Here is a 25,494-nt window from a genome sequence, read left to right as displayed (position 1 = left end):
ATCAAGCCCAAACCTGCTACTTACTTCTGCCACCCTGGAGACAAGTGTCTGCAGACCTTCGAGACTGTCTGCAAAAATGACAGTATCATCAGCGTATCTTATGTTGTTCAATCGCTCTCCGTTTATAAGTATTCCCTCGTCTATGTCCGTTAGCGTTAGGCTCATAATGTGCTCTGAATATGTAATTAACAATAATGGGGACAATATACATCCCTGTCGCACACCTCCTTTTATCTTTATGTCGTCTGTTAACTGATCGCCTACTCTAACAGATGCAGTTAGTTCGTAATAGATATTGTTTATTATACGGCGGTCTCTGCTGTCTAGACCAATTGAATTTAATATTTTCATCAGTTCGTCATGTTTTATTCTATCGGACGTTTTGTGGTAATCAACAAAACACACATATATATCACAATTCACGTCTCCACAACTTTGAAAGAGAACTTGTATTGCAAAAAGTGCCTCTCGAGTACCCAATGCATCCCTGAAGCCGAATTGTGTGTTTGTCATTTATTCTTCACACTTTTTATATATTCTTTTATGTATAATTTTTAAAAAAGTTTTCAGGAGATGGCTCATAAGGTTTATTATTCGATAATCTTCACATTTTTTGACATTGGGTTTTTTAGGTATTGTTATAAAAGTTGATCTTAGCCACTGTTGGGGTATTTTTCCACTTTGGTATATATTGTGGAAGATCAAGGTAAGTTTTTTACTTCGTCTTTATCCATAATTTTCAAAAATTCTGAGTAGAACTCGTCTGGTCCTGCGGCCTTTCCCTCCTTAATGTTGTTTATAGAAGCTTCTACTTCCGCTTCGAGAATTGGTGGTCCGGAATCGTCATTTTTATTTTGTGTGATGGTGACATTCCTATCGTCTTCAAATGTTGTTGTCACATAGTTCATCCATGTTGTTTTTGTTTCTTCAATATCAACTATTGGATTTCCTTGAGCGTCTGTTAAGTGCCCCGGCCCTGCTAAGTACCAATATCGCGATTTCCAATTGGTTTGTTGTTTTTAGCCAACAACAACCGTATTATAGTATTTCACAACAGGCACGGTGATTTAGCTGGCCCCTCGGCTAAAGAGTGTAAGATGGGGGAATGTTTTTGTAGTCCCGCTTACCCCAAATTACGTCGTGGCGGGCCTCGGAAAGCTATAATCGTGACAGTGTCAAGGAAACTATCGTTTTTGTCGATACACATGATCGGTGGGGCAGGAACTAACGACCAGATAATTTCGGTTAATAGCCCTCTGGCGGCGTCTTTAGGATATTAAAGATATACGTCGGGTAATGGCATCATTAATATTAACTGTGTTATACATGCTAAGAAAAACATAAGTGGAATTATTTTAACAGTCACTTTAGAACACGAAGTTTGCACATTAATTATTATTTTAAGGAATATACGGAATTAGCTATGCTGTATTGTCCTCATTTGGTCTCTTTCTCTAGTTATTATTGTAAAATATCAATTTTACTGACTATTTTTATTTAGAGGTTACTCCATATTAGCTCCTATGCTAATTTTCTTGGTGTTTATCTCCACATCTTCATCATTCTCTGCATCTGTGATCATGTATTCAGTTTTCTTCTTCTGCTTATAGCTAGTAACATGTTACATCAACCAGTAGGCATCGTTGTTGAGTTTTCTCAACGATAAAACCATTTTTCCACTCCTGCATGCATTCTGTGTGATCTTTCGTCAGATCGTTCAGTTCAACGAAGTTTTTTCTTTCTTAGTGCCTATTCGGAAGGTTTTTATGGTCCATGTTTTCCTGGGTGTCTTCTTTCCTTCCATTTTTTCCTTGATTAGTATACACCTTTGACCATTTAACTGTCATCTACTTCATTACACCAATTTTGCTAGTTTTTCTTAATATATTTGCTATTGGTTCCTATTATAATTCGGCTTTTTACTTCATATCTGATTCTATGAAATTTTTTTATTTCAAGCAATCCTTCTGTGGTATTTCGTGTATATTGCATTCATATTACTTAGTTTCATTTCTTACATTCACTGTGCTTAGATTTCACCTATGTATAGAAAAGTCAGGTTAGTATGTTACAAACAAATTGCTACAAAGCTATATTGCAACCATTGTCTTGGGATTGTGGCAGTCTGATATATTAGATTAAAGAGTTCAACCATTATATCAATAACATATCTTCATCAATAAGTTTTAATTATTCCATGGACACATCATCTGGTCCAGTAGATTTGCAAACTTTTGTATTTTTGATGGCATCATGACTTCTTCTAATAATGTTTTGGTCCGATATCCTCCGTTGTTTCTATTGACATTTTTCTTTCATCATTGCATAGTTATTCGATATATGTACTTAGTTGGACAAGTGACATAATCTTTCCTTCACACCAGTAATAATAACCCCTTTATCATTTTTAAGGATATTTTGGAATCTTGTCTGGTCCTAGAGATTTACAGTCATTCAGTTTTTCTAACGCATTATTAATTTCCTCCGTTGTGACGATTACATTTTCGGTTGTAGAGGCGTGCGGTCCATGGAAGCGGGGGAAGCGGCGCTTCCCTATTTATTCGTCGATATAAGAAAATATATTATTAATTAATATTTAATAATAAAATTTTTTCCCTAATCCAAATAATCTACATATTACCTAGCCCATAGGCATTGAAAAATATTAAAAATTAATCGCGGACGAACGAACTCAATATGCACACAATTCAACTATTTGGTCCACTCCTGGCAGAAGCGCATCTCAAAATCGCCGCTTGTCATGCAGTTGTCCCTTTTAAAATTGGTCAGGGTTCAATGACCGCACCCACTAGTCGCGCGAATTTTGGTATGCCATGGAAGCGCTCGTCGTATCGCCTTCCCGAAAGTGAGATGCTCCGACTGTTACTGCTGCTAAGGGGTGCTTAGGTATTACATACATTCGCTTAAAGAATATTTCGATTTAAATTTTTTGCAGAGATATTTCCTTTTACTGATCTTTTATTTGACATTTTACAGAAATCAAATGGTATTGCATTTTGTATAACAGAAATTACGCTCCTAAACTCAGTACTCTTGGACAAGCAGATAAACAACCAAACCAAGAAAAAGATCTATAACGCCGTAGTCAAAAGCATCATAACATACAGCTGCAAAGATTGGCCTATAAAGGAAAAAGCAAAACGAATATTAGAGGTCACCGAAATGGATTTCTGGAGAAGAGCTGCAAGAAGATCAAGAAGAGAACATGTCACTAATGAACGAATACGAGAAATAATGAAGGTCACACATGCAATAAATGACGAAATCAATGAAATAAAACTACGATGGTTTGGTCACGTACAAAGAATGCACGAAGACAGAATCCCAAAACAAGTACAAAACTGTAAACCGTAAAGTAGAAAAAGAAGAGGTAGACCGAGGAAAATTTGGCAGGCAGGAATAAACAAAGTCATGGATGAAAGAAGTCTGCAATGCAAGTAGATCAATGTCGGACTAGTCCAGGGTAATAAGGTTTTTCCCATGACACTCGAGCAGCCAGGGTACTGAAGCGTTTTTTCGATAGGTAATACCTATAAGATCAAATTGTAACTATTTCCTGCGTAGGATCTGGTGGCCATTTTTATTTATAAACAATTAAGTGTCAAAAAATGTAATTTTTCCATTTTTTTTTCAAATCAACGGAAAACAGTGAAACTTATGGTTTTTTTAGTACAAATATCTTTGAGATTATGGAAAAAGCTTTAAAATGACGTATTACAAAGTTTGATATACTTATTTATTGTTAATATAATTGCGAAAAAAAGGTCGGAATTGCAAAAAAAATTAATTTCGCAATATATATTGCAAAAATTAGTATACAGCTTTGAAATTTTTGTCATATAAGGGTTCTTTGGTGCTTAATATGTGATAAAAATTTCAAAGCGATTCACTCAATTGTTTAAATTTTATTCAAATTGTTTATCCCAGAGAGCATTTTTTTGCAATAACATAAGTCAGAAAAAAATGACGTTAGAACCATTCCACAGGTGTCAAATGAAATAGCATGAGCTATATTTTCAACTTGGTTTAAAAAAAGTGAATAAAAGATGCATTTATTAGTAATAAATAATTATGCAAAAGTATCGTAAATCTTTCCTTATAAACTTTTTATTTTGTTATATAAGAAATTATATATATTTATTACAATTTTTTATCAATTATGATATAAATAACATTTCTTGGTAGTTGTGCACTTAAAACAGGGTAAAAAAGTTAATTTTTTTGAAAAAAGTTATCCAAAAAGTTTATAAGATACGATTTACGATACTTTTGCATAATTATTCATTACTAATAAATGCATTTTTTTATTCGCTTTTTTTAAACCAAATTGAAAATGTAGCTCATGCTCTTCCATTTGACACCTGTGGAATGGTTCTAACGTCATTTTTTTCTGACTTATGTTATTGCAAAAAAAATGCTCTCAGAGATAAACAATTCGAATAAAATTTAAACAATTGAATGAATCGCTTTGAAATTTTTATCACATCTTAAGCACCAAAGAACCCTTATTTGACAAAAATTTCAAACTTGTACACTAATTTTTACAACAGTTATTGCGAAAATAATTTTTTTTGCAATTTTGACCTTTTTTCGCAATTATATTAACAACAAATGAGTATATCAAACTTTGTAATATGTCATTTTAAAGCTTTTTCCATAGTCTCAAAGATATTTGTACTAAAAAAATCATAAGTTTCACTGTTTTCCATTGATTTGAAAAAAAAAGGGAAAAATGCCATTTTTTGAGTGTTAATTGTTTATAAATAGAAATGGCCGCCAGATCTTACGCAGGAAATAGTTGTAATTTGTTCCCATAGGTATTACCTGTCGAAAAAACGCTTCAGTACCCTGGCTGCTGAAGTGTCACGAACAGGGTATATTTTTGTCTTATTACCCTGGCCTAGACAGAGAGGAACGGCGAACGGGTATCGGAAGACGGAGAACGTTGTAAACCGATAATATATAAAGTAAATTAAAGCTACCATATTTTTTTATCCAGATCTTCTATTTCCTTGCATCTGTCGGAGATCTCTCTTTTGTCTCTCGAATTGTCTTTCTGATATCGCTCTGAATTTTTTTGCATTTATTCAGGTATTTTGCTTTTTGTTTTCCTCGTTATTCCACAAGTTCAAGAATTTCTACTGCCACGCCAGGTTTTCTTTTTTCTACAAGTGGTTGGAATGTTTCCTCTTCAACTGACATAAGGTTATGTTGAATTTTTCCCAATTTATGGTCAATAGTTATCGTTACCGTAATTGTCTTCTTCGACAATTCTCAAGTTTTCGCCTATATTAAACTTCGTTTTTACATAAATATGTGTTATTTTGTTTGAGCCGACTTGTATCCGTGATATACTCTAAGCTGGGGCTCTAAGAAAATCAACCCTGAACACGTTTTTACAAAAACCTTTAGGGCGTCTTGAGTAAAAGCAAACTATCCCGTCTCTGGACCAATTCTTGATGCAAATTTTTCGTCATCGGAAAAATTTAAACCACTTGTTTATCATTTAAATACTATTAATAATAAATGCAACACAAAAGAGCTCCAATTTATATTTTTAATAGCCAATTAAACCATAAATAAAGTAGGTAATAGAGTATCGATACTTTGTGTACTAATTTATAATTCATAAATCCACATCGTAAAAATTCAATACTGATTTTGTATTGCCTTATAATGTAATTTATTAATACCAAACATGAAATATTTATATTAAAATTCCGAGTTTACTAATTTTAAAAGCATTCATATAAATTTATATTTATCGCGTATAATGGCATATAAAATGGTATAAACTGCAACATTAGTACAGAATGTTTCCTAGAAAATCGAAATTTAAAGATACAGACATACATATTATAGAAAAGTAGCAGAAAAACGAAACAATCAATAATACACTATTTTCTGGTGGGCGCTAAAAAATGGAATAGAGTACAAGACAAAAAAGTAAAAAAGGAACAGTAGAGAGTGTAAACGACCACTGAAAACAATAGAAGACAATGAACAAAAGAGAAGAATAAAGGTAAGTGAAAAAATAAAAGATTATAAAATAAAAAAAGAAAGGAAAATAACAGGAAAAATTAGATAACATGCTAAAATAATATAGAGAAAGGAACACAAAAATAGAGGAAAAATGGAAAAATCTGAAAAACGGCATAATAATAGCAGCAAAAGAAACATGCGGCAAGACAAAAACACCAAATGAGAAGAACCAAATGGTACACAAAGGAAACACAAGCAAAAATAAAGCGTAACAAAGAAAAATGAAAAAGATATGTTATCAGAAAAAGACCCGAGGATTATGAAGCTTACAAATAATCACGAAAGGAAGTCGAAGTCAAAGAAGCCAAAGGGAGCTCATGGGAGGAACTTTGGAAGAAAATGACCAAAAAACAAGGCAAACCACGAACTCTTCTGTCAAACATCAAAAACAACTAAGACAAAAGTAGGTGCACAGAACGACGAATATAAAACATAAATATGGAAAATCATTATGAGCTTTTCATATTATAATTTTTTAAGTACAGGTACTTTTGAAATAGGCCGAAAATATTTTCTTTTAGTTCCTTGGCAATTTCTTTAGTATTAGCAAATTTAATTTCCAACAAGTCTGGTTTAAATCTAGACATGCTGACCGAGTCATTTATTTTCTTTGTTCAGTTAGAACATGTTTTCGAGATGCTGTGCAAAGCGACTGGCTTTTTGAAAATTGGTTCAGGCCAGCTTCCATCATTGTTTCTGATTAATGGGTTATGTGATTGTTGTTTTGAGCCGTTTGTTAGCCTTCAAGAGAGTTTACTACTAATTTAGCTATTATCTCGCTAAGGTTTGTGCCAATTGCTTTGTTCTTAATGTGTTGTATTTGTCGCTTGAGATATTGTGAGGCAATATTTAACCTTGGATTATCCTTGAGAGATCTGGTTTCTTGGAATTTGTGGCATTATTTCCTTCTTTCAGAAATTAGTACTATGATTTATTTTAGATAATTCTTTCCTTTTGTGCTAAAAGGGATGGTTGGACTATTGTTGCATGCTGCTTGGTGAATTTGTTTGGTAAACCGTTCAACTTCAAAGATTAACTGCGTCTTTTAGTTGATTTTTAAAGTTCCGAGTTAAATCTGGAGTCAACCAGATCTGGTAAAAATATTTTCTCTTGGATTATTACTAACCAACTCCTACCAATATTTGATCAGTGATTTAAGGAGATTGATCATTTGCGCTGAAAGCTACCTTTAATATTTCGAATACGTGGTCTCCAGAATAACTTTTGTCTAAATTCATGCCCAGCAATTTTGTCTTCTACTACTTAGAAATATTAGTTCCTCTCATTCTGACACACCTGATAAATTTTATTCAGTGCCCTAATAGTCGAGGAAATGAAACTGAAAAAATGGCAAAACCTCGCAATTTTTTCGTCCAGCATCGATTTGTACAAAGATTTGGGATTAGGCTCATTTCACTCTCTAGTTCAGTTTCTATATTGAGCCGTTGTACTCTTTTGGTTTTTTAAGGGTGAAAACTCTCCCAATTGTAAAAAATTATAAAATAAAATTTTAAACTTTAATATTGTCAACATTTCATTCTTATTAGTTACATAATGATTGTTTTATGCTTCAAGATATAATATCATAATATTTCAACCCTTACAACAACCCTTGTTGGAGCTATATATAAAAAATTGACTTATCCTAAAAGAATAATTTCGGCTTGCATCGATTTACATAAAAATTTGAGATTAATATCATCTCACACTGTACTTCATATTCTATATCATGTTCAAGGGTGTTGATTATTTTTAGGGGTGTAAACTACCCCTTATTGTCAAAAATTATATACAAACATTGTTAACTTTAATATGGGTAAAATTTGGTTTTGATTGGTTAAAATAATGATTGTTTTATGCTTAAGGATATAATATCATATTTAAACCCTTAAAAACCACCCTTAATAACATTGCAATTTTTATAAGTAGATAATAATAGATCTATACAGAAAAAAGGTAGAATTAAAGAATTACAAAAACATTTATTTACACAAAAATACTAATTTACAAATATGTACAAATACAAATACAAATAGTTTTTTAGTCATCTTCCAGTATACGAACTAGTTCTGTGGTATTATGTACATTGAAAATGCTCTATAAGCGGACTATTCAAATTTTTCGAAGAAAAAATTCGTTTTATAAACACTCCTTTATTTTTGGCGATAAAAAGTTTTTTCAAAAATGAATTTGTAGGATTTTTGAAGAGCTACAAAACTATGTAGATTAAATTCCGTAGGATCCCTTAATTTTTAATTTGGGGTGGGTTTAAAACGCTCGATAAGGAGTTGTTTGCTCGTAAATAGAGGTTTTAAACAGCTAAACTATCTCGTTAACTTTTCACTGTAATGAAAATCTATGCATAAAGAAATTTTAGTTATGAAAAAGCTACAACTTAGGAGTATATCATTTTTTTCGTATCTCTAGCATTTTCGGAGATATTTTGAAGAAAATGGTGAAAAATACAAAATTGCAAAGAATCAATTTTTCTTTAAACTCCAATTTTTCTAAAATTAGGCCTTTTAAATAGGTCAAACTTCTTGGGTGTATTAATAGTACAAATATAAAAGGAATTACAGAAAGGTGAAGACCAATTTTTAAATTAGGAGGGTAGTTAGAGGGTTGTTTTCACTGATTTTTTCATAAAGAAAAGCAGGTACCGAATTTTTTTGATCATAAGTCGCTCAATTTTTATGCTAGAAACTTTTTATTATTATTTTTTGAAAGGCCTAATTGTATCTTTGAAAAAAGATTATCAAAGTTTTCCTCAAAAAATGCAAAGTTTTCCCGTTATTTGGCTTTGAATATTTCAAATTAAATTTGACGAAAAAAACTAACTTTTAACATGCCGTATCTCGGTCTCTATTGGTCGGAAAAATATTTTAGAAAAAGAATTGGCTTTGTGTTACTAAAAGACACAATTTCGATAGCTTCAGTCTTTTTGATTAAATGCATATTTTTCGAATTATTCTCAAAAAACTCTCTAAAAAAATGGTTTTTACGTCGAAAAACTGTTACTTTCAACCGTGAATAACTCGAAAAATATTAGACTTACGAGAAAAATTCAAAGCACATTTTTTTCTTAGAATTACTTTTTACATCGATGTACATGGTTAAAATTTAATAAAAAATTCTCACCCCGAGATAAGGTGGCAACCACCCTTAAGGTTTTAGCGCACAGCGGCATGATATAGAAAATGATCCTTGGACTATTCCCTACTTTCTGTGAAAATTTCAAGTAAATCCATGTTGGCGAAAAAATTGCGAGCAATGCTTCATTTCCTCGACTATAAGATTTTGATGGTGTCAATGTCAACTTTTTTAGTCTAGGTCTAGATAATAGCTCAGTGAAAGAGAAAAACTAGCTTGTTTTTTTTTTAAGAGAATTCAATAATAACAAAAAATCAAATAAATTTAGTATACTGCATCACTTTAGATTTTGAAGACTAGAATTTCAGGCAGAATTGAGTTGCTCAACTGGTTATTTTATTTACTGTTACATATATTTAATTCAACCGGTAAATTCACTACTTACTATTTACCTATTTATAGAAAATGCACGTCTACAAGAAGACTCTGCAGGCACTCATCTACCCCATCAGCAGTACCACACCCCACAACTTCGTCCCATGGACGGCAACCTCCCCCACCTACTGTTACGAGTGCGAGGGTCTCTTGTGGGGCATCGCCAGGCAGGGGGTCCGGTGTACGGAGTGTGGAGTCAAGTGCCACGAGAAGTGTAAAGATCTACTTAACGCCGATTGCCTTCAAAGTAAGTACATATTCATTGTTTAGTAACTTTTTTGTACCAACTTTCAACTGCATTTAAACTCCCTCTATAAAAATTCAATCGAATTTAATATGTGTGCACCATTCAATATCCAGTCTCTGCTGGCTACAGGCTCACAACAAATAAAGAATATCGTTATAAATTTCTTGTCAGATACATGAATTTATGGAATTTTTTATGACCGTGTAGAAGTTTAGATTTGTATCCTTTGGTTATTCTAAGGATTCAAAAGGACCTACAGGGTCCGACATGAAAAACTAATAAAATTATTGAAAAACAGAGACATAGACAGACGAGATTTACGAATTATCATCAGTCTGTATTGGAATCAAAAGGCCAATATAAAGATAGAACGACAAGAGGTCGATAATATTGATATAAAGACTTTGTTTAACATGTACAGTGAAGCCATAAGTTAGGAAGCGATAGCGGAACTAAGGCTAGCATTATACTAGCAACTAGACGCCACCAAGTTGCTCCACCAGTGACTCATTACGTCACGGGGCATTTAAGTAAATGAGACCTATTAGACTACGATAACTGGTTACGCCACCAATTGCCCATATCGGCCACCAGTTGCCCATAATATTTTGTGTGCTTTAATTTGGTGGAGCCACTAGTTGCGCCACTAGTTGCGTCACCAGTTACCTAGTCTAATAATGAGGGAATCTCTATAATCGGAAGAATAGTAAATAACATAAGATTCGCTGATGATACCGTTATAATGGCAGACACCCTGGAATCGCTACAAGTATTGCATTAGATATGAACTAAAAATAAACAAGAAAAAAACTAAATTTAGGATTGTCTCAAAAATACAACATGGAAATGAAAGGTTAATGAGAGCAAACCGAAATAGAAAAAGTAAAGACATACAAATATCTGGGAACCTGGGTTGATGACAAAAATGACCAAAGCAATGAAATTAAAGTCCGAATTGAAACTGCAAGGCAAGTATTTATAAAAATGAAGACAGTGCTTACAAACAAAGACGTTCAGTTACCTCTCAGATTGAGGGTTCTAAGATGCTATATATTTTCTATATTACTCTACGGAATGAAAGCTTGGACATTGAAGAGAAAACACATAAGAAGAATAGAAGCGTTCGAAGGTGGTGGCACTTTAAAGGTGGGTCTTATTAGGACATTTAAAGTGGTGCGTTAATTCCTGGAAGAAGTGTAGATTTGGAATCAGATTTAAATAATCGTTTAAATGAAGTGTCTCTTTGTCAGCTGAGGATATGGCTGTCATCTTATGGTATTCAGCGAAATATCGAAATTTTGAAAAGTTAGATATTAGAAGCAGTTTAAAAATCGACATGTATAGAACTTCAATATCTCTCAGTGTATAATAAATTCGGAACTCGAAAGCCAGAAAAGTACCTATGAAAAGAAAAACTACTCTCTTAACTATTGAGTACCTAATTACAAACAACTTCTTTCCATTGCAGGGTGGTGAATACAGCAAATATTATTTAATACGTTTATATTTTAAATAAAAGAATAATCATACATACTTTGTAATCATTAAAAGGAAACCATTCAAATACTTACATATATCGCAAGAGACGACACGCTTTCATACTAATTATTGTTCTACTGTTTCTAATATCTTAATAATCATTATTTAATTACACAGTAAATTGTTGCAGCATTTATACAGTTGTTATAGCTTCGTTTCAAACTACATATATATACTATTATTTCATGAGTAAGTTAATTTTCCAACTGCATTGTGCTTCGTTTATTTTAATAATAATAAACACGCGAGTTCACTACAAAAAACCTTTTGAAACTCTTTAGTAATACCATTACAGAGAGCTTAAATTACTATTATTAACGTTTGCTGCATTCGAGAAGGAATAAATTTTTTTATTGTTATATAAAGCAGTTTATACATATCTACATGAAAATTATACAGGGTGTTTCATTAATAATTGTCCATATAGTAACTGGAGAAACCTTAGCACAAAATACGAAGATTTAACCTAAAACACTTAATAAAATGTGGTTCCTTACTGAGTTGCAGGGTGTTTGATCTAAAAATTTAAAAATTATTTTTTCTCAGCATTTTAAAACTATTCGACGTATCCTTTTCATATTTGGCAGGAAGTATAGGTACTGTACAAACTACTAAATTATGTTAAACAAACGTTTATGGCTGTTACCAAAGGCGTACGACGGGGGAAGTTAATGGTTGATCCTTTTCAAATTCTACGCCACTGGCGAAATTGCTATTTTAGTCCAATTTTTGGATTCTCCAATACTTTCTAAGAAAATAATATATGTACTCTTCATTCGTAACGATAAAATCATTACTTTTCGAGATATTTGAACTTAAAAATGAAACAACACGGTTATTTTGATCAGTGTATTGGGTCACTTCATTTTTAATTTCAAATATCTCGAAAACTAATCATTGTATCGTTACGAATGAATAGTATATTATTTCCATAAAAAGTACTGCAAAATCAAAAAATTACACTAAAATAGCAATTTCGTCAGTGGCGTAGAATTTGGGAAGGGTCAACCTGCCACTTCGCCCTGTCGTACGCCCCTAGTAGTAGCTAGAAACGTCTATTTATCTTAATTTAGTAGGGTGTACAGTACCTACACTTTCTGTTAAGTATGATAAGCATAGGCCAAATAGTTTTAAAGTACTGGGTACAAATAATTTTTAAATTTTATTCATATGAATCATATCATAAATTAATCAAAATAACTGTGCCGTTTCATATTTAACTTCAAATATCTCGAAAACTAATGACTTTATCGTTACCAATGAAGAGTACATTATTTACGTAGAAAGTACTGTGGAATCTAAAAATGGCATTAAAATAGTAATTCCTAAAGTGGAGTAGAATTTGAGAAGGGTCAACCATTCACCATCCCCTGTCGTACGCCTCTGGTAGTAGCTAGAAACGACTGTTTATCATAATTTAGTAGGGTGTCTAGTAGTCGCACTTTCTGCCGTGTATGAAAAGGATACGTCGAATAGTTTTAAAATGCTGAGCAAAAATATTTTTTAAATTTTTAGATAAAACACCCTCTAAGAAACCACATTTTATTTAAGTGTGTTAGGTTAAATCTTCGTATTTTGTGCTAAGGTTTCTCCAATTACTATATGGACAATTATTAATGAAACGCCCTGTATACCAAAAGGAATATTCATATCTCATCTAACCTGCCATTCTGTGACACGTGCTTCGATATTTTTAGCTCTTCAGATAGAATTTGCTAGAGAGATGAGGTAAAGAGAATATAGTATCGTATATTGATAAATAATATACAATCACGCAGTCATTCACTGACTTGTAACGATATACTTTCGCCCGGCATTCAACAGCTCTTCAGAAGAGAACAGTATACTCATTGATACCAACGCACTTCCACTAAACGCCACCTCTCTGATGGAACCAATGAGTGATGGCTACCGAGAGTGTATTTAATCCGCGAGTAGTCGCGCGGTGAGATAGAATCTCAATTTTTATCCTTTTTTGCGATAACTTGATGAAAAATTTTGCAATTTTGAAAAAATTTCGTAAGTGCCTCGAGGAAGGGTGTAGTAATGCGTAGGAATTTTTTTTCTTCTTCTTTTTGTGGATTTATGGCTTTGGGGAGAGCCAATTAGCTTTAACCCGCGAGTAGTCGCGCCGTTAGATAGAATCTCACATTTCATCATTTTTCGTAATACAGTAAAACCTGTCAGTAACGGCCACTAAAAATAAAAAAACTATTGGCCGATATAGAAAGGTGGCCGCTATTGCCAGTTTTTGTAGTCTACATATAATTGGTTTGGGAAATTTTTAAACTGGACGTTAGGACAGGTGGCCGATGTTGGCAGGTGGCCGTTAATACAGGTTTTACTGTACAGTAAAATTTGTCAGTAAAGGCCACTAAAAATGAAAGAACTATTGGCCGCTATATAAAGGTGGACGGTATTGCCAGTTTTTGTAGTCTACCTATAATTGGATTGGGAAATTTTTAAACTGGCCGTTAGGACAGGTGGCCGATGTTGGCAGGTGGCCGTTAACACAGGTTTTTTTAATAAAATTGTTAGAAATATATATTTTTAATACAAAAAGTAGATAAAAATTGTACAAAATAAAAATTTGTTTTAAATTCATATTTTGAGATAGAATCTCACACGCGACTATCGACGTTACAGAAGTGAGCGCGACTACTCCCGGGTTAAGAAGATAATCGAGGATCATGAAGGAGTAGGATCATAGTATAATGAACTAAAAGGGAACTCAACCATCAGGTCGCCAGCAGTCGGAACTCTGCCATGGCAATGGTTGGCAAAGGGTTGAAGAGATGCTTTGCCGGAACCGTAACCGCAGTGAGCGGTAGCTGCCATTTTTGATCCGGAGTTGGTGTATGAATAGCTGTGTGTCGATGTTTTGATTGTGAGAGATTGAGTAATTACACTGGATTGAAATGTAAGGGGCTACGAGTCTGTGTGTAGGTATTTAAATTGATGACGTATAGCGTAATAGCTTTCTGCATTTTAATAATATTGTTATTACGTTCTTGATGATAGTACTCGTAAATACAATTTGTTTTTCTTTTACAGTAGGGATGGGAAAAACCTACCGGTTTAAACCTAAAACCGGTTTTTTTACTTCGGAATAACCGGTTTTACCGGTTGTTTTTTTGTCCCGGTTATAACCGGTTTTTTTCTTTTTAAAGTAAAAACCGGTTATTAGGTTTTTATGGTGATTAGGATTAGGTTAGGTATTATTTTGGATTCCAATCATAATTATTATTCTCAAGTAATTATTCCAAACAAAACCATAACTCAAATTATATTTTATTTTCTAAATTACAGAAGCAAATTCAAAGTGCACTCTCACATCAGCCAGAAACAATGATTAAGTTTTATTATAATATTTCCTTGAAAAGGTATTTGTAATCATAATATTTTCATAAGAAGTGATCTCGTTGAATTAGACGCAAACATCATCTATTTTTCACACTTAACTCTTGACATTGAAAGTGGTTGAATTACTTTTTCTGATTACCAAAAATCATGCTCTGACTATGAATATCGAATTACTGATTACGAATACGAATCTCCAAGAATTTCGCTACGTTTTCAAAACGATACACTCATACAGGAAGTATTAAATGTATGAATGTATATATAAGTAATACATGATCTTTCGATAGTACTAATTTTGATCATATTGATATCGAGTCGAATGGAGTATCGCAAACTAAAGTGTATTGTAAATGTAACTTTGTAACCTATTGGATTAAAAAACCGAAAAGCGGTTTTTCCAAAAACCGGTTTTTTTGGCCGGTTATAACCGCCAGGTTAAACCGCAAGCAAAAAACGGTATAACCGAAAACCGGTGTTTTGTCAAAAACCGCCATCCCTATTTTACAGACGTCAAGCGACCTACTGGCTTGACTGTATCTCTCTCTTTTCTTTAAGAACAGGTATTTAATTATATCAGACGTTATGTAGTTTACTCTTCAATCATTTAGAAAATAAAGTTTCCAGAAAATAGCTTAAAAAAAATAGTAAGTCCGATGCTATGACTGACATTGACAGAGACAGTCGTATCTAAATCTAAGGACTGTAGAGAAATATTTCAGTGGAAGCGTAAAACAACTACAAAGATGTATGCGCTGGAAATTAATGAAGCGTAACGAAACTAAAATATGACAGAGAACCACAAACAATCAAATATGTAGACCAAGACGAATGAAATGGAAGGAAACCAGTGATGTCACTTGCTTCTTGTCTAGGGGATTATCAAGACATTTTTAGTATACAGAAAATACTGGACCACGGATAAGGTGTTATAACATTTAGGATTATCTTCTTCTTCTTAAAGTTCCATCTTCTATCGGAGGTTGGATATCATAATGGCTATGATCACTTTGTTGGCTGCTGCTCTGAATAGTTGTAATTAACTACAATTAAACCATTCCTTAAGGTTCCTCAGGCAGGAGATGCGTCTTCTTCCTATGCTTTCTTCCTTGGATCCTTCCTTGCATAATAATTCTTAGCAACTCATATTTTTCGTCGACGTTTTTTCAAACGTCGTAGCATTTCATCATTGGTAATCCTTTGAACCCACTGAATTTTCAATATTCTTCTGTCAGCTCCTGGATAAGGGTTGGTAATCACCATATTTGGAACACCATATTTCTCATCAATCTTTATTGTTTCTCCCAATATACTTATCGAATACGTATGATACCTTTTTGATGACGGTAACCATTGTTTTTCCCCGAAGTGGCACTCTCGGGCAACCCCAAACCTAATTGATTCTCTAATCTATTCGCGTCCCCTTTATTTATTAGATAGATATACAGTGCGTAAATCGTTCAGCTGGACATAGGGAACATACATTGTATATATTTAGATACATAAATACATACAAAGTATTATATTAAGATAATTGTGGCAACTTCGCTCTCTCAATGACAATATAGTTGTTAGCATTAAGAGGCATTAACCTCCAAATTGACAGTTAATTTCGGGTGACACAAATAAACGTCAAAACATGACATTGTAGTAGAACTATTTTTGACCTAATGGGAAAACTGTGTCTGCTTGATTTGGAAATTAATTTTTAAATAAAATATATTTTACAAATTAAAGTAAAATTATTAGTTCATCAGTCATAATCTTTGTTTTTTATTTATTTATGGACTACCTTGCATTCAAAATCACTCATTCTATTCGTTCTAACAGCTCTATTGCACCAGAAACTCGTACTCGAACAGAAGTTTCAACTAACACAGGTTAGCGCAGTTGCCACAATGATCTCAATGTATATTCCCAATGTCTAGCAGAACGATTTACGTACTGTATGTTTGTATATTTTTTATTTTCGTTTCTGTATCAAGTTTAGGTATGATATAATGGTATGTTATTGCTTACCTAGCAGAAATCACGATGTCATCAAAAACACATCCTCTGGTGTATGTTCCACATTCGCTGGTAAACAATTGATTATCTGTATGTATTTTAAAAGAGTTTAGAATCATTTGAAATATATTCATAAGATGCTTCACACTCACCTTTCCAGTCGATGAAAGATTGTTCAGTATTCAGTATTCGCGGTGTGCAAGTACTTGGAAAGGGAAACGAGAAACGACCGTGCGCGAGTCGCGGAGAAATATTGCATCTATCTTAAATAATTCATATTGTCAATTGAAATTGTCAAATTGACGTATATTTCATACCTTCTGTCATTGACGCAGAAAAATTATATATTGCTCCACAATATTGATATGATATGCAATTATTATATAAAGGTAAATTTAATTAATTGTATTTTGCTTGCAGTACTGCATTTTAATAACTGATTTTATTTACTACATACAATTGTTTACGTTTGCTAAACATAACCTGCATCTTATTTTTTCTTCTTATTATTTTTTTGGACTATGGTCTTGACCATTATCCAGCAACCAGGACTAATATAATTGGCCAATATAATTAAAAGTGCGAAAAAAAGTACAGAGCGTAGAAATAGAGGTCGCTTTGCCGAACTTGCACGGTGGCAAAGAAAAATATTCGACGTCTAGCTATGAGCCGAAAAAACTGCGTGATGAAAAACAGACTCAATCTATGCAATTCCACCTAAATATCTATGTAAAAAACAGCCAACAGTAATTGACAGAAACAACAAAACAATAAAGTAGATAGTAAATATTTCCGATGGGAAATAAGCCACAATTTTACCAAAAAAATGAATCTATTAACAGACGACAGACTAAAGACTAAGTTTTCACTCTAATGGCATATAACATATCCCACCAGAATGAAAACAATGGGAACCTTCTCTGGTTACACCTCCGAGGCTTCTACAATTTGCAAGCCATACGGATGCTGAGACTAAGGAAGATGAGGGAATTCTACAATTTACAATTCACGTCACATCTGCTCAGCGCGGTAAAGTTCCAACGAGACTGGTTCCCTTCATACTCCACACAGAGTAAATGTAAATCAAAAATGAAAAATGTATTTTCGTTTTGCAACGAAATTGAAAATGGTTATTCATTTTTGATTTACATTTACTCTGTGTGGAGTATGAAGGGAACCAGTCTCGTTGGAACTTTACCGCGCTGAGCAGATGTGACGTGAATTGTAAATTGTAGAATTCCCTCATCTTCCTTAGTCTCAGCATCCGTATGGCTTGCAAATTGTAGAAGCCTCGGAGGTGTAACCAGAGAAGGTTCCCATTGTTTTCATTCTGATGGGATATGTTATATGCCATTAGAGTGAAAACTTAGTCTTTTGCTAGCAGTTGACGCTAGGGCATCTATGCCATTTCGTTCGTTGCAATTCGGGACTGCACGCTGGGGTTTGTTTTGGTTGGATCAGGGAGAGCAGCATATGTGCCTCCTGATGAGAGACTAATAAGTTTCGAAACCGGTAGAGGTGCTTGCAGCACTCTCTGATTGGACTGGAATATAGTTCGGCTGTATTTTCGTTTTGCAACGAAATTGAAAATGGTTATTCATTTTTGAATCTATTAACGTTTCGACGCCCAAGTCGGGTGTTGTTGTCAAGATACAAAATAATACTAAATAAACAAAAATATTGTTGCTTAGTAAAAAATTCTTCTAATAATTTATTTATCTGACTCATTTATATCGGCAATTCAGGCATGTATTATACATTTTAAAGTAGAAGAATTTAAAACGATATGGCCAATATTGATGAGTTGCGTTCCTGGGACGACTATACTAAAAGATAGTTCATTCGAATTTTACTGCCATCGTTGCATTTGGTTGTCTTTTTAAAGACATATCACATGCTATGATTTTTTGTGGCAAATATTCTTGAGTTGGAGTTGATTTCATGTAATCGAATGAACTATCTTTTAGTAAAGTCGTCCCAGGAACGCAACTCATCAATATTGGCAATATCATTTTAAAGTCTTCTACTTTAAAATGTATAATACATACCTGAATTGCCGATATAAATGAGTCAGATAAATAAATTATTAGAAGAATTTTTTACTAAGCAACAACATTTTTGTTTATTTAGTATTATTTTGTATTTTGACAACGACAGCCGACTTGGGCGTCGAAACGGTAATAAATTCATTTTTTTGGTAAAATTGTGGCTTATTTCCCATCTAAAATACTTAACTATAAAAATGCCACAAGGAAATAGCTTCAGAACAACATAAAGTAGATAGTAGATATAATAATATGACAATTAATTACAGATACGTTATACGATGAAAAAAACCTTTATACAAATCATAACACCATGATTTCCTGAAATATCAGGCATAGAATCTTGGATAACCCACTATGCCTTCCTCTCTCCTAATCCTCAGAGATAAATTAAGGGTTACTTAGGTCCTGGATATGGGTTGGTAATCAGGAACAACATATTTCTCATTAATCTTTTATTGTTTCTCCCAATATACTTATCGAATACGTATTATACTTTTTTGATGACGGTAACCATTGTTTTTCCCCGAAGTGGCACTCTCGGGCAACTCCAAACCTAATTGATTCTCTAATCTATTCGCGTCGCCTTTATTTATTAGATAGATATGTTTGTATATATTATTATTTTCGTTTCTGTGTCAAATTTAGGTATGATACGATAATATGTTATTGCTTACCTAGCAGAAATCACGATGTCATCAAAACACATCCCGTGGTGTATGTCCTACATTCGCAGGGAAACAATTGATTATCTGTATTTATTTTAAAGGATTTTAGAATTATCTGAAATATATTAATAAGGTATTTCACACTCACCTTTCCAGTCGATGAAAGCTTGTTCAATATTCAGTATAGAAGCGCCAAAGAAAAATATTCTACGTTTAGCTATGAGCCTCATAAACTGCGTGATGAAAAACTAGACTCAGTGTGATGCAATTCCACCTAAATACCTATGTAAAAAACAGCCAAACAGTAACTGACAGAAACAACAAAATAATAGAGCAGGTAATTGTATACTCTCGGTGGGATTTGTTTGGTCGAAATTTCATTTCGTTTTTCCATACAAACCCTACACGTTTAATTCTCTGGTAATCCAACGTGAACAGAGGGGAATCCCTATGTACCATCCTATTGTTCCCGGTAATCTGCAATGATTCCACTGTTGTGTGTGGATCGCATTGTTGTATTTTGTTTTCATTCGGCGATGCTTCTAAAAGTACGTAATCGGTTAGAGCTTATTAACGTTAAAAGGTAAATAATTGGAGACAAGTGGCGGTTTATTAATATTGAGTAGCTAAAACTGTATCAACTTCCTAAAATACCAATAAAGCAATTACACTTTTACGATTTTAATGAAAAGTATATATTATAGGCCAGAAACTGAAGCATTTTGGCTCGCAATTTTTTCGTCCAGCATTACTTGAAATTTTAACAGAAGGTAAGGAATAGCCCAAGGATCATTTTCTATATCATGCCGCTGTACGCTAAAACCTTGGGGGTGGTTGCCACCCCATCTTGGGGGTGGGAATTTTTCATTACATTCTTACTATGGAAATCAAATCGAGGTAAAAAGTAATTCTAAGAAAAAAAATGTTCTTTACATTTTCTTCGTATAAAACTAATATTTTTCGAGCTATTCGCGGTTGAAAGTAACAGTTTTTCGACGAAAATACGACTTTTTTAGAGAGTTTTTTAAGAATAACTCGAAAAAATACATTTAATCAAAAAAACTGTAGATATAAATATTGTATCTTTTAGAAACACAAACAAACTTCTTTTTTTTATAATTTTCTATGACCAATATAAACCGAGATACGGCATGTTAAAGTTTAGCTTTTTCGTCAAATGCATAATTTGAGATAGGTATTCAAATAAAATAACGGGAAGACTTTTTATTTTTCGAGAAAAACTTACAGATTATTTTTTCAAGCATACAATTAGACCTTTCAAAAATAAATGAAATGTTTGCAGCATAAAAATTGAGCGACTTATGATCAAAATAAGGTCGGTACTTACTTTTTTCTTCGAAAAAATCAGTAAAAGCAACCCCCTAACTACTCGCCTAAATAAAATTTATCTTCGCCCTTCTGTAATTCTTTTTATCCTTGTATTATCAATACACTCACGAAGGTTGATACGAAAAAAATGATAAAGTACTAAATTATAAAAAAAAAAATTTTTTACTAAATTATTGCTTTTCCAATAACTAAAATTTTCTTGTACATATATTTATTTACAGTGAATATTTAGCGAGGTGCAGCTGTTTAAAACCTCTATTTACGAGCAAACACCCCCTTATTCAAGCCCTTTAAGGACTAAGGGGTCTTACGGAATTTAATTTACATTAATAGTTTTATAGCCCTTCTAAAAACCCTACAAAATCAGTTATGAGAAAACTTTTTATCACCAAAAATAAAGGAGCTATGTTTATAAAACGAATTTTTTTTTCGAAAAATTCGAATAGCCAACTTTTGAGTGTAGTAGACCATTTTCAATGTATACAGTGATGAGCGCCCTAATATTTGGCAAAATAACGCAAAAGATGGAAAACATATTAAATTGTGAGATACAAAGAAATAAAACTAGTAGAGTTGTTAAATTTAGCGATAGTAATATATAAATTGACCTTATATTGATTGCTTCCCACCTTTAGACGTATCAGAGGAGTATGTCAACTAAAACTGTCACTGTGATAGTGGTAGCTGCCAAACTCGTCTAAAGATGGGAAACAATCATTATAATGTCAATTTATCGGTTACTATCTCTAAATTTAACACCTCTACTAGGTTCATCTCTTTTTATCTCACAACTTAATATGTTTTCCATCTTTTGCGTTATTTTTCCGGTTATTAGTGCGCTCATCACTGTATAATAGGGCTTTTCATCGATTGTAATTTGTTTCGAGCTTCTGTCATGTGTCACATAATATTAATATATCTACGTCATACGTATTTGGTTTGTATCACTGGTTATATCAATAACGCATGACGTAGATATATTAATATTATGTGACACATGACAAAAGCTCGAAACAAATGACTGTGAATTAAAAGCCTTATACCACAGGACCTGATATCGATTTCGATGAAGATGACTAAAAACTATTTGTATTTACAGTCGGAAAAATGAAGGAATACCCATGAACGATCACATCAATCACTTAGTTTGTGTTTTCTGTCTTTTTCTAAAAATAACCAACGTTTGTTATAGAAAAATACAGCAAGTACAAAATAAGTGATTGATGTGATCGTTCATGGGTATTCTTTCATTTTTCCGACTGTATATTATTTGTATTTGTAAATTCATATTTTTGCGTAAATAAATGTTTGTGTACGTAATTCTACTTTTTTTGTATAGATTTATTAAATTACTTATAAAAATTGCAATGTTATTAAGGGTGGTTTTTAAGGGTTGAAATATTATGATATTACATCCTAAAGCATAAAACAATCATTATTTAACCAATCAAACACAAATATTACCCATATTAAAGTTTACAATATTTTTATAGTTTTTTTGACAATAAGGGGTAGTTTACACCCTTAAAAATAATCAACGCCCTTGAGCATGATATAGAATATATGGACTACAGGGTGAGATGATCCTAATCCCAAATTTTTATGCAAATCGATGCAAGCCGAAATCATTCTTTGGGGATATATAATTTTTTATATATAGCTCCAACAAGGGTGGTTTTAAGGGTTGAAATATTATGATATTATATCTTAAAGAACAAAACAATCATTATTTAACTAATAAAAACCAAATATTGACAATCAAGTTTAAAATGTCATTTTATAATTTTTTACAATTAGGGGTAGTTTTCACCCTTAAAAAACCAAAAGCGTACAACGGCTCAATATAGAAAATGAACTAGAGGGTGAAATGAGTCTAATTTTTTAGCTTTATTTCCTGACCTATTAATATTTCTACTAATATGACAGAATAATAGATTTGAATACTGAGATCTCCTGTTGTTCTGAAGCTATTTCTTTGTGGCATTTTTATAATGAACTATTTTAAATGGGAAATAAGCCACAATTTTACCAAAAAAATGAATTTATTAACGTTTCGACGCCCAAGTCGGGTGTCGTAAATAAAGTTTAAGAGTTGTGACTTCTGAGCTTCACTGAAGACGCATAAGGATGCTGAAATAGCTATATGGAGATGGTGGTCCAACTCTGAATCAAATATAAACAAAACCTGCCTCGAACCCCCTTTTTCATCTTTAAAAATTAAAATTAAAATTAAATTTAAAACCAAGACGTCAATAAAAAGAAAATACCACGATTAATAAGTCATTAACATATCGAGTTAGTACATATGTATTTTATATTTTAGTTTTATTTATATAATATCTATGTATTATTAATATTATTTATAACTTAAAATAGCATACATACATTAAAGTCAGAATTTGGTATTAGTTTTGAGAGTAAACTAAATGTAAGCCCAAATACTTACGATGTCGGGATAGTATCACGAGGTTTTTTCCTGGTTTTCCCTCGTGATTTACTATGGAATCTCTAGCGCGAAAATTTTACTGCCATCGTTGCATTTGTTGTCTTTTTAAAGACAGATCACATGCTATGATTTTTTGTGGCGGATATTCTTGTAATCGAATGAACTATCTTTTGGTAAAGTCGTCCCAGGAACGCAGCTCATCAATATTGGCAATATCATTTTAAAGTCTTCTACTTTAAAATGTATAATGCATGACTGAATTGCCGATATAAATGAGTCAGATTAAATAAATTATTAGAAGAATTTTTTACTAAGCAACAACATTTTTGTTTATTTAGTATTATTTTGTATTTTGACAACGACACCCGACTTGGGCGTCGAAACGTTAATAAATTCATTTTTTTGGTAAAATTGTGGCTTATTTCCCATTTAAAACTGAGATATCCTGTTTACAACAACTACAACCCATAAAAAGAAGAATATAGAATATTCACAATAATAGAAAAAAGCACAAAATCAATAGCAAATATCAAGAAAGAGAAACTTAAATTAGAAGCCTCGAACTGCAAACTTTACTCTTTTGTGGCGCGTTTTACTTCAAATTTAGCAAATATCATGGAAAATATTTTAAACAAAACTAAAATTTGCCATCAATTTGTTTCCTTTCCTTTCTTCTTATTCCTAAGTTGTCTCTTATTTCTAGGTTTTTTTTAACTGGCTGTTCCCCACAGTTGGATGCCATAGGTCCACACTGGTTTTAATAAGACTTTACATATATATCAGTAGTTTGTTTTCTAAAGATCGTTGAGATTTGCGACCGATGCGCCATGGTCCAGTACATTTCTCGGAATTTTCTTCCTAGTTGTTTTCTTTTGGTAAAAATATGCTTTTTGCAAGTTAATCTCCTTTCAAGGTGGATTCCTAGGTACTTGACAGTATCGGTTTATGGAAGCTGTGTTTCTTTCAAAATTACAGTTGGACATGTTTGTTTTTCCATGATAATTATGTAAGGGAGATAAATCCACCCATGTATGGGTAAATTCACCATACACCCAAATTGGTGTAGGGATATTAGTTTTCTTTCTTCTATGATTGGGGATAATTGCTTAAGGAGAAGTTTTTCCAAGATTTTTGATAAAACAAGTAGCATTCTTATTTGTCTGTATGAATTCACCTGCATTTTCTGTGTGGGGATTTTCAAATGCTTCGGCTTTTTCCTTCTTATAACTACACCATTCTTCCTCTTGGTCCCTTATTGGTGGTATTTGTTGTTGGGGATGTTTGACTTTTTTCGTAGCCTTCCAAAGGGAGTAATCACTTTTTTCTGATAGGCGTGTAATATTCTTCTATCTTATTATTTTTGATATTATGCAACTGTAATTTAATTTCCTTGGTAATTTTATTTAATTTCTATGTCTTGTTCTCTACCACTCTCTTGTTCTCAGGTGTATCTTCTTCATTCCTCCTTTATTTTCCTCTTTCTAGCAATTACTTCCTTTATTACAGTTAGTTGGCCAATACTCTTTAAGTTCTGGTTAATAGCAGTCCAGACTATAGTAAGACTATAATAAGACCAACAGCGATATACGGATGTGAGACATGGATACTCAACCAAACAACAACAAAGAACAGTAAGAAGATGGGAAAGGAAAATACTCAGAAGAATATTAGGAGGGAACAGAACAGAGGAAGGGTATATAAGAAGGACAAATGAGGAAATTTATAATATTTACAAAGAACCACAAATACATAGCGTAATAAAATCAAGAAGGTTGAAGTGGCTGGGCCATATATAAAGAATAAACAATGACAGAGTGGCCCAGAAAATAGCATGGAGAGTACCAGATTATAAAAGCGAGAGAGAAAGACCACGAAAGCGATGGAGAGAGACGGTAGTAGAAGACCTAAAAGAAAAGGGAATAACAGACTGGAAAAAGTTGACAAGTAACAGAAAGCTATGGAAAAGAACAACAAAGCTCTGGTCCTAAAAGACCCGTAAAAAAACTACATATACATATATGATAGCAGTCCATCAAAACAAAAATAAATTTTTGCGAAACTTTTGTAGCGGGAATATATTGTGCGCCGCTCATTTTTACTGGGTTTAGCCGTGTTTTCCTTGTTTTCTAATAAAATAAAATTGAAAACATTTTATTTTTGTTATCCTTGGAGACAATATGAACAACAATTTTTATTATAAAATGCTACATTCAGAATTTCGTAATAGCGTAATAGTTTATTGTC

The 25,494-nt window shown here is 32.8% G+C and overlaps 1 protein-coding gene across 1 annotated transcript in view; it reads left to right on the top strand.

Annotated features, from left to right (window-relative positions):
• The window catches only part of LOC114332289 (protein unc-13 homolog C), a 354,800-nt gene that overhangs the window by 143,030 nt on the left and 186,276 nt on the right, over positions 1 to 25,494 (top strand). The window contains exon 6 of the mRNA XM_050653285.1: positions 9,616 to 9,835. Within this exon, the coding sequence (XP_050509242.1) occupies positions 9,616 to 9,835 (220 nt within the window). The remainder of the gene's footprint in view (positions 1 to 9,615; positions 9,836 to 25,494) is intronic.

The sequence above is a fragment of the Diabrotica virgifera genome, chromosome 6 (assembly GCF_917563875.1).
Source record: "Diabrotica virgifera virgifera chromosome 6, PGI_DIABVI_V3a".
NCBI lineage: Eukaryota > Metazoa > Arthropoda > Insecta > Coleoptera > Chrysomelidae > Diabrotica > Diabrotica virgifera.
Note: the sequence above shows the minus strand (reverse complement) of the source record. Positions and strands in the feature narration are given on the sequence as shown.